At 36.8% G+C, this 13,695-nt stretch overlaps 1 protein-coding gene across 1 annotated transcript; it reads left to right on the plus strand.

Annotated features, from left to right (window-relative positions):
- Positions 1-7,673: 7,673 nt before the first annotated feature.
- On the plus strand, positions 7,674-13,389 carry LOC117321175 (mesenchyme-specific cell surface glycoprotein-like). The gene is given in 11 exon segments (XM_033875640.1): positions 7,674-7,692; positions 7,982-8,203; positions 8,879-9,012; positions 9,719-9,841; positions 9,988-10,102; positions 10,623-10,676; positions 10,679-10,804; positions 10,992-11,085; positions 11,192-11,414; positions 12,319-12,535; positions 13,382-13,389. Coding segments are annotated over 11 exon segments (1,335 nt in total).
- Positions 13,390-13,695: the final 306 nt, after the last annotated feature.

The raw sequence follows: 13,695 nt of genomic DNA on the forward strand, positions 1-13,695 counted from the left end.
GGTCGAGTATTTCAGATATGTTTCCATGCGACAATAGAATACGGCTACCTGCGGTATTGTTCATTGTCAGATACTAGGCCTATATTACTTGATTATGTCTGGCGTCGTGACGATATAGGGCGCATTGTACTAACAACGCGTAAATCACAGGGCTTTCCGATAGGTAATTCAATTTTGCTTTCTCATAACATACACTTCCTTAAGAAATATTAAAATATATTTATTATGTGATATGCATATATCAGCAATGCATACAATGTCATGTATACTATGATTTTTGATATCTAGGGGCCTACCGGTGTACGGTTTTTGCAGATATATATATCTATTGAAGGTTTTTTTCATATGATTGAACCAACCAGTTTTTCAGGCTTATTTATGCTGTTCATCAGATGTAAAACCACAGGAATTCAACTCTGACCCAACTCATTAATTAATGTAAACTGGCCTCGACTAAGAATCCCTATATAATATTATATTAGAGTTTCGTATATAAATAAACAAACTTACGTCACACTTCTTTACTTAAATTTATTAATGCCTTATCTCCACCACATGCCATTTCACATACATACAACCATAATATTGGACATATAACCATCAAATAAACCTTAACTATGAAAAAAACACTTTTGGCAAAGACACTATATCCGGTTTACGACAGCTAATGTCGTAAACCGGACAATGTCGTAACATTGTCGTTATCGTGTGACTACAGTTTCGTATATAAATAAACAAACTTACGTCACACTTCTTTACTTAAATTTATTAATGCCTAACTATAGAGGGAAATATATCAAAATCATGAACCTGAAACGTGTTACTTATGTACTGAAAGGCTATGCCATTGATTGTATAATGGATACTTTTCCATTGGCAAAAACAATAATTATGTCATTGCATATATATCAAGCATAAATGACCACAATGTCCTGGTAATATAAACATAATATATGTAAAATGTCTGACTTTATAATCTACAAACATTACAAACTATGAATCATACTGCAACCCTTTAAAACCCATAATGTTCGTAGTGTACTGGCCAGGGGCCATAGGCTGAACGTAATGATCATAAAAAACCTCTTTGGTTTTCCAGCGACCAATATGCATAGCTGTTTCAGGTTCACAACCTGACTTAATAGCTGCATTAGCAGCTGAGGGACGGAAACACTTGGGAGTAAAACCTTGCCCACCTAATCCTGCGACAGAAATTGATTATGCAAGAATCGAACTGATTTTATTAGCCATAATACCTTTGTATGGTCTGCTCAATGAAACAAACACGGGTCCATCCTCCGACACAAGATTTTTAATCAAAGTAATCAAAGTAAGAACGGAGAGTTGATACTACGTCCGTTTTATCACATGACGACTTGGGAATGCGAACTTCAAACCCAGTTCTGGTGGTGTCATTTTTTACTCCGAAGAAGTATACAGTAACTGACCCATCTGAGTGAAAAACTACTTGTTTTCTGGAAAATGTAAACGCGCCAAACGAGCTTGATGTTGGATCAAAGTATTGCCCACGAGGAGCTAGGTCCGAGGGTCGAGCCATAAATGCAAGAGCCAATAACGTTATCGCCTTAAGCCTGAGGTCCTTTAACGACAGCTCATGATCGTCCTTCCATACTTGAAAAAGATCCATAAACGCGACAATAGGCATGACCGAAGTCCGTTTAGCAGGCTTCGACGTACCCGATTTGATAAGCGCAGTCGTCAAGTTTCTCAAAGTAACACAATGCATGCGATTGTTACGTCCCAGTGAATCCTACAAGCACGATATCGAAGCTGTCGCCATTTTTAATTGCGACTGTGGTCTGTCACTACTATCAGTAAGTGAACATAGAAAGTCAGCAAACACACTTGTCATTCCAGCGTCTGGTGGAAATATAATACACTCTTTCTCACAAAATGTACAAAAACGTTTCACATATCTATTGTACTGTGACAGCGTAGATTTAGCCCAACAACTCACAAATTGTTCAATAGCTCTAGCTGACCATCCAACAGAACTTAATCTCTCGCGCCAGAAATTCTCCAAGCATGGATTTTCCACCGACGGTTCCGGAAGTAAATTTACTGTCAAGCAAGACTTGGCGTTGTTCTTTATACGAATTGGCGGTGATATTGATAGCCGCCTCAGGGCATGAAGCCATGGTTTGCCTGGCCACTAAGGGGCGATAACTGTAGCTAACGCTTTTTGGCTGATGATAACCTGAAGAATTCTTGGAATGATATTGAACGGGGGGTTGACAGAATTGTTGTGATGTAACCAGTCTCTCTGACCTAGACAGTCGATTCCCGAAGTAAGAGGGTCGTAATACAGGCTGTTGTAACATGGCACCTGTCTTGCTAGAAATGAGGCACACTTGTCTATAGTGTGTGGCCCCCAGAGTTTGTCTAGGTAACGAAAACGTCTTGGGTTTAATTTCCAGTCCGAGTGGGAAGCCACTCTGCTTAGAAAGTCTGACTGCTGGTTCCGACAACCGGCTATGTGCTTGGCTACCAATGTAACCTTGTTTTTTTATCAATTCGGCCCATATCGCGATAGCCAGTTTTGTAAGTCGGTGATTTGTCCCGCCTTGATAGTTGATATAGGCTACAGTTGAAATATTGTCGCTCAAGAGCTTTACTACCTTGTTCCGAATATCTGTACGGAATGATTTTAGAGCGGGGAGAACTGCCATCATTTCCCTTACATTTGAATGTTCTAACGACATTTCCTGCTTCCACAATCCGCGTGCTTCCTTGTTGTCCAACACTGCACCCATCCGGTGCTTGACGCATCCGTAAGTATCTGTAGATCTATAGCTCGATGTATAACCTTTGTACCGTTCCACGAAAACAGTGCCTTGTCCCACCATTGAAGATCTTGAATGGTCCAACTGTCTAACTTTAAATTGTCCTGCCATGACAACCTCTGTTTGAGGAGTCTGTACAAATTACGCAATAACAACTTCCCTGGCAAGATTGCTCGTGACATAGAAACACATTGTCCTGCAATTCTAGCTAGGCCTCTAGCAGTTATTATACCCTTTTTAAGGGCCACATTAATGTCATGTCTTACTTTTGTAATGCGTTTTTTAGGTATGGAAATCCACACGTTGCCATCATCATTCACAGTATCAATGGTATAACCTATATAGTCTTTTCTACATTCAGATTCAAGACTAGATTTTTGAAAATTAACATTGATACCTTAACAGAGATAACACAAAATCTCTCAACACACAAATGTCATTGAAATTTGCAGATAATAAAAAATCATCAACATATACAGTGATACAAACGTCTAAACTTCGAAGGTAAGAAATTATAGGCCGCAATGTCTTGCAGAAAAAATGCTACCAAATGGTAATCTTGACTATTTATAAATCTTGTCTTGAAATGAAATACCAAGATAATTTTGAGAATACAAACTTACAGGAATATGATGAAAACCATCTTTAATATCTAAAGTAACTAATTTGTCATTAGGTTTTACAATATCCTGTACAATCTTAATATCTTCGTAATGGAATGATTTTTGAGATATACACTCATTCAAAACTCTAAGATCAACAATAAGACGAAGCTTTCCATTTGTCTTTGGCACACAAGAAATTGGCGAAATACATACTGGTATATCATCAAAACATTCTACCAATACTCCCTCATCAACAAGTCTTTCAATCTCGCTAGATATGAACTGCGGTTCTTTCGCAGAAAATGATCTATTTGGTAAACAAAATTTCTGAGGTAACCTATCAAACGGAATTGTAACACCATGCGAAATCCAATCCAACACAGTTTGAGGAGTATTGATATCTCGCCAGTGTTCAAGTGAACTATTTAGTTTTGAAACACACATTAGTACAACTGTGTAAATATAATTTTGCTATGACCTCGAAAGTCTTTGGCATAATGTAATTAACCATCATCTGCAGGACGGTCTTGCGGAATGGGAGATTGGAATCTGTTGTAACCCTGTCCATCCATCATAGCTCTATATGGTCGTCGTGGATATCCCCTGCCGAATTGTGATCTTCCATAAGAGTAAGAGTTGTCGCGCCTGCTGTACTGACCTCGGAAAGGTGGGGCATACCTCTGGAATGTATTAGTATTGCCAGTTCTCTGTTTAATGGCTGATATCTCAGCTGCTGTTTTCAAATTGTTTAGACTTGTTTCAGTGAATGTGGAATTAATGGTTCCAAGTTCTTAAATAATTTTGACGTTTCTTTGTCAAATGTATTCTGCACCAACAGACCCGTATACTCAGATTGCAAAAAAAATAATTTGCGCTGACAGGATCGTAAACAAATGTCCCAAGTCAACCACAGACACGGGTTTCTCTTCAATATTGATGGTCTGTAGCCATCTCAGGGCAGTCTCTGTGTAACGCGCCGATTTACTGACCAAAGTCAAATGCGCCTGATCAATTTGTTTAATTCCCGTTTTATTATCAAATACTTTCAAGTCATTCGGAAGTTTAAGCTTGGACAAAGAATCTCAAATACTTTCATACTCCCTTTGAATGTCGGATTTGTCGGCTGCACTATAGGTACTAGTAGTGGGACCGGCCACCTGTGTTTGAGAATCTTCACTGTGATGAGCACGTGGCTGAAATAAGTAATCGTCTTTTCGTCGACTCTCGTTCTGTGAACGTTCCAAATCTATCATCCGTGAATCGCACGACCTCTGTGACTCCTGTATAACTTTGAGACACGAAACTATCTCATCTAATTGTCCATAAATGTTCGTTTTTTCGTCTCCGAAAGACATGGTCGTATACCCGTGAAATGACACTTTTGGCAAAGACATTATATCCGGTTTACGGCAGCTGATGTCGTAAACCGGACAATGTCGTAACATTGTCGTAATCGTGTGACTACAGTTATCTCCCTTTATTTCATTTTCCCGGCGTGGATCCTGATCGATGTCGTAAGTCGTTTAATATGGCAGTAGTTTATTATTGTATGAGATGTGCAATAAATATATCATATATATATGTGTTGCTTGATTTATACATTTTTTTATTGTCATAAATTGTTGACAATTGGGATTGGACACAAGTTTTTCCAACTTAGTGACGCCCTCTCCCTAGTACATAATATAAATCAATACATAATGGACAGCAGTGAATGCAATATATATATATATATAAATCAAAAAAATCTATAAAGGAGAGGAGAAAAAGGGAAAAAATGGAAGAAAAAGAAAGGGGGGGGTGTAATAGTCATTTCCTATGTACAAATACTCTTTTACATACACATACCGTAATTTCTTGCGTATTGCCCGCGGGATATACGATTTTAAACATTGAAAATTGCCTTCTGTGGGCTACACGACATATATTAAAAGCATGATATGAATACATACAGATTTTCACAAAATTTAATCAAAAAATGAACATACATTGTAATTGTCCGTCATCACAGTACATCCACCGGAATATCAAATCACGTTTACTGCTGATCAAATCTACTCCCACCCATCGAAATCAGATGGCTCCGAATCACTCACAAATAATCCTAACTGATCCCTGTCTAGTTTTCATGTTTTACGATTGATATACATTTTATATAGCTTCCCGGTATATATAAGTAAAATATATAATATGTCCTTGTAATTGGTTGAAAATATTAAAAACAAAAACAGTAAAACATTTCTGCTTTGTCCCGAGCGCTTTCGCAGCTCTTGTTTATTTGTATATATATATATAGCAGATAACCCGCGGGCAATGCGACGGAGCGGGCTATCTGCAGAATTAAAAACATAAATACCAAATTTTGGTCAGTGCGGGCAATCTAACGGAGCGGGCAATACGCAAGAAATTACGGTACATATTAGCAGTAGCGATAAGTTGTAAATAGTTATCCGACAGGCTGGAAAACATCGATCAATACACTTTCTTAAAACTTTGTCCGTTATGCACATTCCATGAAAAACTTTACTCTGTAGATCCACTCGAAACCATTCCTTTCCTTGAGTCGTTCAACCATACCAGCCAGCAGATACATGTACAAATGATATATACTATTGACATATATACAGTATAACATATAATTAATTAAATAATTAATTATTTAATTAATTAATTAGGTAATAGCTAAGATACAGGGTCATATATATGTGTGTTCACCGAACAGGTGTTATTTCATTCATGATATGTCAATTTATCAGCAAGAACATATGATTAAGACTGGCGAGGAAAACTATGTACATTACTATCAGTGTAATGATGAGAGGGGACTTTACTAATCATGGTTTTTGTTTTATCGTTTTCAATAACTGCATGGATTATTGAAACTAAACAAGATATTTTATCCATGAGAAGATGAGAAATATATATATTGACAGATATTTACTATGGTTATCATATCATAGGGTACAATTAACTGTTTCATTCCTCTGTTCAAATATTATATACAATTATGAATTAGTTGAATTTAGATATGTATATACAATGTAGTTGAATATTACGGAGCAGGATACTTAAGCCATGATATAACAAAGGAGATTTTGCGGTATAATTATTCATATACTTACTTTACAATCGTCTTTCCATGAAACCTGTTCTTGAGCAGCATCTCTGGTGTAGATCATATAGTTTGAGTGACAGATACGACCTTCTGTCCCTGAATTTCTTAAATATGTTTAAAGTCTCGGATCATAAGGTCGTATGTGCTAGATACGACCTTTTATTTCTGAAATAATATTAACACTTCACCGAATTTCTACAATCATAAAGTCGTAAGTAACAGTTACGACTTTCTGTTTCTGATTATCATGTAGATACAACCTTCTGATTGTGAAACACACATCGTACTTACGACCTTCAAAATAATTGAATAACTTTTTTATTTTTTTATCAGAACTACAAATAATTTTTACAGAATATGTAATCCATGATTTTTCCTCCGAATTTGAAATAAAAATAAATGGGTCGTAAGTGACACTTACGACCTTCTGATACTATAACGACGGCCTGTCCTCATATGACCCTGGCTGTTGGTGTCTCCTTGACACCTGTCCTCATATGACCTTGGCTGTTGGTGTCTCCTTGACACCTGTCCTCATATGACCTTGGCTGTTGGTATCTACTTGACATCCGTCCTCCTATGACATTGGCTGACCTTGACACCTGTCCTCATATGACCTTGGCTGTTGCGAGGACGTTAAACTCTCTAAAACAAACAAATATTCAAGAATGGCACAGCATGGTTTCAATTACAATATTAGTCAAGACTTGTCTGGTAGATCTTGATAACTTCCAAATGAACATGTTTTTATGTTTAGCTCGGGGTTGAGGTTTTATTAAATATATAAGTATATTTGCTATCACACCTAAGCCTGGAATGTCCATTGTCATCCAAGCACACAGGTCATGTATTGCAACTGCTGTGTTTTACCGTGAATTTGATGACAAAGATACGTTGTTTGTTTTTTTTTAATTTGAAGAAGATTGAACATTAACATCGTTTTCGGCATCATTATCACTAACTGTATCTTTTCCCACTCTAAAATGCAGCCTTCTGAATCAATTAGTGATTTATAAGTTAAACATTAATTTATGTACACTAAACTATTGTTATATAACGTTTTGACTCGAGTACAAATTACACTCCCACTACAACAATTCTTCACTGTGTACACAGTGGTGACCGTACTATATATTACGGCCATCAGAGATGGATACAGGCGAAATCGGTGAGTTTCGGTTTTTTTACCGAATTTGCTAGTTTATAACATTGAAAGTTTCTGAGGCGATCCGTAGGAAGATTTTAACATGCTGTTTCGAAATATCATATAATATATTCTTGACAATAACCCATTTTAACGTAAGAAGCGTTTGAAAAATATCTCAAGAGATGACCGTAATATACAACGTGTTTTGAAAACAGCTGACCGAAATATGTTTCGTGGATGACGTGGATGACATTTTCACATTTTGTTGAATATATCGCTAATATATGTAACCATTAATATTTCAACACAGGTTGTAACGTTCTACACGTCTTGGATATCAAAGAGGTTTCCAAACCGTCCGTTATACACTGGCAGCAGTTTGACAATGTAGATCTCACTGACGTCGAATACTGTGGTGATTATCTGTTTGTGGCAGTCGATAACATCGGAGACAAAGAAAATGGCTATGTTAATGTCCATAAGAAATATAACACCGCGTTAAAGACACTGGAGTTAGTAAACAAAATCATAGGTAAGAAACTGTTCAGATAGAAAATATTTTGGTTTGTGAACTTCAAAATAGCGACAAAATCATGCGTGTTGATTAAATCAGCACAGTTGTAAGCATATTATAGCAATATAAATGACTGGATTTTGATAGGACATAAAGCAATATCAAACCATTTTATTTTAGGTCGTTAAACAAATCATAAATCATCTACAATGTTGATATTTTTAAAGTATAAAGGTGATATATCATTTAAGCATGTTAGTATATCAAAGAAGGACAACATCAAAGTTGTCCTGATATATCCTGACTATGTGTTCAATAGTCATTTATATATCCATTATGAAAGCAACGTCGTCATCAAGATCCCAGGCCCCTGTTAATGAGAAGGAAAATTGGTACTAAACCAAGTCGCAATAATCTGCTAAATATTTCCTCCGTTATACTTTTAAAGTACTTAACACATTTTCACAATACCATTCATATCCTATAATGCTCGAAACCTAAATATAGGACAATAAAGAGAAAAATATATATATACGATATAAATTTAACCGGACAAATATCTTCAAGGGATGCGTGAAATGGAAAGGTAATGAAATCTCCCTTTATTAAAAGTGCTTGTTATTCGAATCACAGCGAATGTTTACAATGCCAGTCATAGCATACCTCAACATTGTATATTTTCTTTCATTTCAGTTGGTTCGCTGCCTGACATGATATATCCTACATCTGACTGCCAAATAGTAGTCGCGGCTATAGAGGCGGAGGGGTATAACAACGGTTCTCATTTCGTCGATCCAGAAGGTGGTGTTGGCATCATTAAATTTGCTGCAAGAGCGGAAGGGAATTATCAGTACACAAAACTCGATTTCAGAAAGTTTAACGATAGGTAGGCCAGACAATTCAATATACATGCATCAAAATCAGGAGTAGAATTAATATTGCCTCACAAAAACGATATCCTATGTAACAACTTTTATATTTTGAGTAATGTATTGTTTTTGCTTCAATATGCCATCATTTATGAAGTTAGAATTGAAACCTAGGAAACGTGGGCAGCATTTCAAAATGAAATTTGTACGTAGTTTTTTTTCACAAAAGAGCAAGGTAAGCTCCTGTTGTATCAGTGACGATATGAACCGTGTTTATCGTAATGTTAACGTTGCGTTTCCACGATGCAAATTCATTCATACGCTACAAGAACAGAGTAATTAAAAATTGAGGATGTCGACATGCATCTCTATAAACCTTGAATTTTAACATTTTGGTCAGCAGTCGATATCGATCTCGTATAACCTGATATTGTAAAAACAAATCCATTAGAAGATATCTGGAAAAGCTGTGCTGCTATGATCAAAAATGGAAAGTCGACAATTGAAATAATGCGACCGAACCACCTACTAATCAAAGATTGTGGTAGGTCATGTGACCACGCAAACCGGTCTGATATATCTGATAATTAAAAGTTATATATAAATAAATAGGTCTCTCATTTGTTTCTTAATTATTGTTCACTGCATAAATTACAGGTGACAGGACCTAGTATCACGTGGAGCCCGGTTTATCTACAGGGAGAATAACAACAGGTTCTCCAATGATGTTGAGCCAGAGTATATTACGTTTAACAAGGACGAGAGCGTTGCCTACATATCACTACAGGTAGTATATAAGTCTATTGTCAAATTTAAAAAGAAACATGTAAAAGTATATATATATATATGAAAATTTTGTAAAGAGATGGCAACATTAGACATCATATCAAGTATACTTAGCCTTTATTAACAGCTGAACGTTTTCTTGCACAGGAGAACAATGCTATAGCAGAGGTAAACGTGATCACTCAAACCATCACAAACATCCATCCACTTGGGTTTAAAAACTGGACTAATTTTGAACTTGACGCAAGTGATAGAGATCAAAGTAAGTTATCAACCCTTATTAGTCACTTAAGCATACATTTCAACCTACATCAATAATCAGTAGAAGGTATTCTACACCAAATACAAGCATCTGTGGATCGCGGAGTTCAATACAGGTTTCCCTACATGTAACAGAAGGATTTGTGAATAGTGTCCGATACAGTTTTCCTACATTTAACAAAACGACCAATGGATAGTTGAGGTGGAGAACATCTTTTTCGCGTTATCACAAGGGGACAAACACAAACATACAAATGTACCACAGCCTCGCAAAACTCACACACTACATGCATTGATCTCGCACAATGTGTTGAGGCTGTCTTTAAATTACTTTAGCTGTTGACATGACGTTCAAAATATTTGAACTAAACCTAACGTAAAAGACCAATGTCAAATTAGGGACTGGTTCGTGGAATCATCTTATTAAAATACAGTAGCTATCCCCTTCTTCACGCCTTGCAATTTTGTCTATTATTCTTTCCGTGATTTCATTGCGACGTATGCCGACTACTTCCTTGTAGAAATCCACATTCGTCCGTGGCCAGTGATGGGTATGTACCAACCAGACTCAATCAAGTAATATATGTGCAGGGGAAACCCTACCTCGTAACAGCCAACGAGGGTGACGCTAAGGACTATTCCAACCTACAGGGAGCTGGAGGTTTCAACGAGGAGTCGAGGATGTCCGAGCTTACTATAAATAGTAAGTAGTATACATATATAATCACAAAAAGCACGATTGTGTTGATATTACCGAAGACATTAAGTATTGCCGGTACAAGTAACCCATCTTCTTATGCAGAACCTAACCGACAACAAAATGACATTTGACTGCCACATTCCGATTTATCCGCTCTATTTATAACGTAAATTCTCTGTTTACATCGTAGTTTCGTCGACAGTTGCGCATTGGTCCACTTTGAACGGATACGATGGAACAATAGATGCAGTAGAAAATTTAGGTGAGTTAAGTGTTTTGAATAGGTAGTCCTTCAAATAGCACGAATTTCTTAACCATTTCAGTATACGGATACTTTTTCATTTATTTCAATTATATTAATAAATTATTTGATTTTTCGAAATCTTTCAGAATAACTACCAACAAATTTAGGTATATTTGTGTTATTCTAGGACGTTTGAAGGTTTCTAACCTAGACGGAAAATCTGGTGATACTTACAACACGCTCTACACATTCGGAGGCAGAAGTATATCAATACTAGACCTGAACACATTTGAACGAGTTTATGACAGCGGAAGTGAAATCGAGAACATAATTGCCAAGGAGAAGAAGGCATTGTTTAATGCTAATGGCGTAGACAGAAACGAAATTGTTTCCGAAACCCAAGACTCCCTGTCTGACGAGTACTTGCATATATGATGAATTAAACAATTAGAAAGACAAAGTGGTAATATGTGTATTACAAAAGCGAAGTGTTTGGGAATGTAACTTAATCTTATAAACGTGGAGCTTTTAGGCATGGACAAATGCCATAATATAATATTCACTCTGTTGATTATGATACATGTGTTCAGCCTTAGCTTCGAAAAATGTGTTGCTTTTAGCTCGTCTCTTCGAAGAAGAGTGAGAGCTTATGTTGTCACTCCGGCGTCGGCGTTGGTTTTTCAAATGTTAAGGTTTTGGTGCAATTGTTGAAAAGCATAGTAATTTATGGTAATATGGTCCCTGTGTGGGGTTAAACTATCCCCTGCCAGAGTTAAACTAAAAGATTTTTTTTGGAAAAAACAGATTTTTGAATTTTTTTGTGTTAAGTTTCTGGTGCAAGTGTTGAAAGGTATTAATACATCATATTTTCCCCCAAATCTTTGGACTTAGAACAGTTTTGTAAATGTATGTTGCGAGTGTTGAAAAGCATAGTAATACATGGTATTAGGTTCCCTTTGGGGGTTAAGCTATCCCTTGCCAGAGTTAAACTGAAAGATTTTTTTGTGCAAGTGTTGAAAACTATTAACACATAACTTATGATTGTACAAGGGTGCTGATATTTGGTAAAAGAGTTCCTCTGGAGTTACACAAATTGAATGAATACACAAAACACAATCTGATCAAGTAAACAATATAAATATTATTAATGCAATTTGCGAAACCATACCAATTACATAATATATTTTAATTATTTATTGACAAACATTTGCGAGACGAGCTATGCTGTTCTCCAATAGCTCTTGTTATATATCTTTGTCCGAATGTGCTGCAGGGTCCCGAGGTAGAGGACTTGGCTGTTGCTGAGATAGGAGATACGATGCTACTGTTTGTCGGCATAGAAAGACCTGGCTTCATTGCAATATATTCTATAACTGGGGATATTACTTCTAGACAGTTCGAGAGTTTGTATTCCGGTGTTCCCGGAATAAACAACACTTTCGGTGATCTATACGACCAGAGAAAGATGAGTGAGACCCAGAGGATATCAGGTAAGGCTGATATACCAATTTAGGAACTGCAAATAATTGTTCATATCTTAGTGAAATACCAAAAAACCTCCTCTTGCTTTTAGTTAATGTGACATGCATACTAATATCAATATTTTATCATTAACGATCAGATTTCTACATGTAAAAACAAAAGATGCATTTCCTGTATTGCTTGGTTTGGTTTATTTTGTTTAACGTCCTATTAACAGCTAAGGTCATTTAAGGACGGCCTCCCGTGCGTGCGACATGCATGTGTGTGGTAAGTGCATGCGTGTGGTGAGTGCATATGTGTTTTGGGAGGCTGTGGTATGTTCGTGTGAAGTCTCCTTGTGGTAGGCTGGAACTTTTGCCGATTTATAGTACTACCTCACTGAAGCATACTGCCGAAGACACCCAGCAGGACACCCCACCCGGTCACATTATACTGACAACGGGTGAACCAGTCGTCCCACTCCTTATATGCTGAGCGCTAAGCAGGAGTAGCAACTACCATTTTTAAAGACTGGTATGTCTCGGCCAGGGGACAGAACCCAAAGCCTTCCTCAGAGGGGCGAACGCTCAACTGAAGACCAAAAGTGAGGTATAGTCAAGGGAGACATTAGGAAGAAGTTGTTCAGAAAGAAGAGAAAAGAGACGATCCCAAATTTAGTCGCCTCTTACGATCATGCAATGGGGGCAGGTACAATTCTTACGCCCTGCCCTGCAGGGCAGGTATTTCCTGGAATACTTTGCTTCCTAAAATAAAACGATAGAATAAATTCGATGGAAAATACCCAGAAAGTACTTTAAATGAAAAAAAAAACACAAAATACCTCATATCTGCTATTATTCTGCATTGATTTTCAGTGAAATGATTTGGAAGAGTCTAAATAGAATAACTGGCAGTGGAAAGAAGAAAATTACATTGTTTATATCAACAGTGACTTCGGGTTGTTTTAAAATTTCAAAGTAATTTCTGCACTACTGCAAATATAAAAGAAGCATCTTTAGTCTGTTTAATTGATAAATAAAGCTTAACTACTTCAACTTTGGACATCAATCTTCAAATTATAATTCAACTGATTAGAATATCTTAAAATAACATGGCTTTATCCATTTTCTTGAGATATTCCCAAGCTCACAGGAATGGAAAAGATCTCAATGACCCTCATGTTTGTTTG

Source organism: Pecten maximus, unplaced genomic scaffold (genome assembly GCF_902652985.1).
Source record: "Pecten maximus unplaced genomic scaffold, xPecMax1.1, whole genome shotgun sequence".
In the NCBI taxonomy this organism is placed as follows: Eukaryota; Metazoa; Mollusca; class Bivalvia; order Pectinida; family Pectinidae; genus Pecten; species Pecten maximus.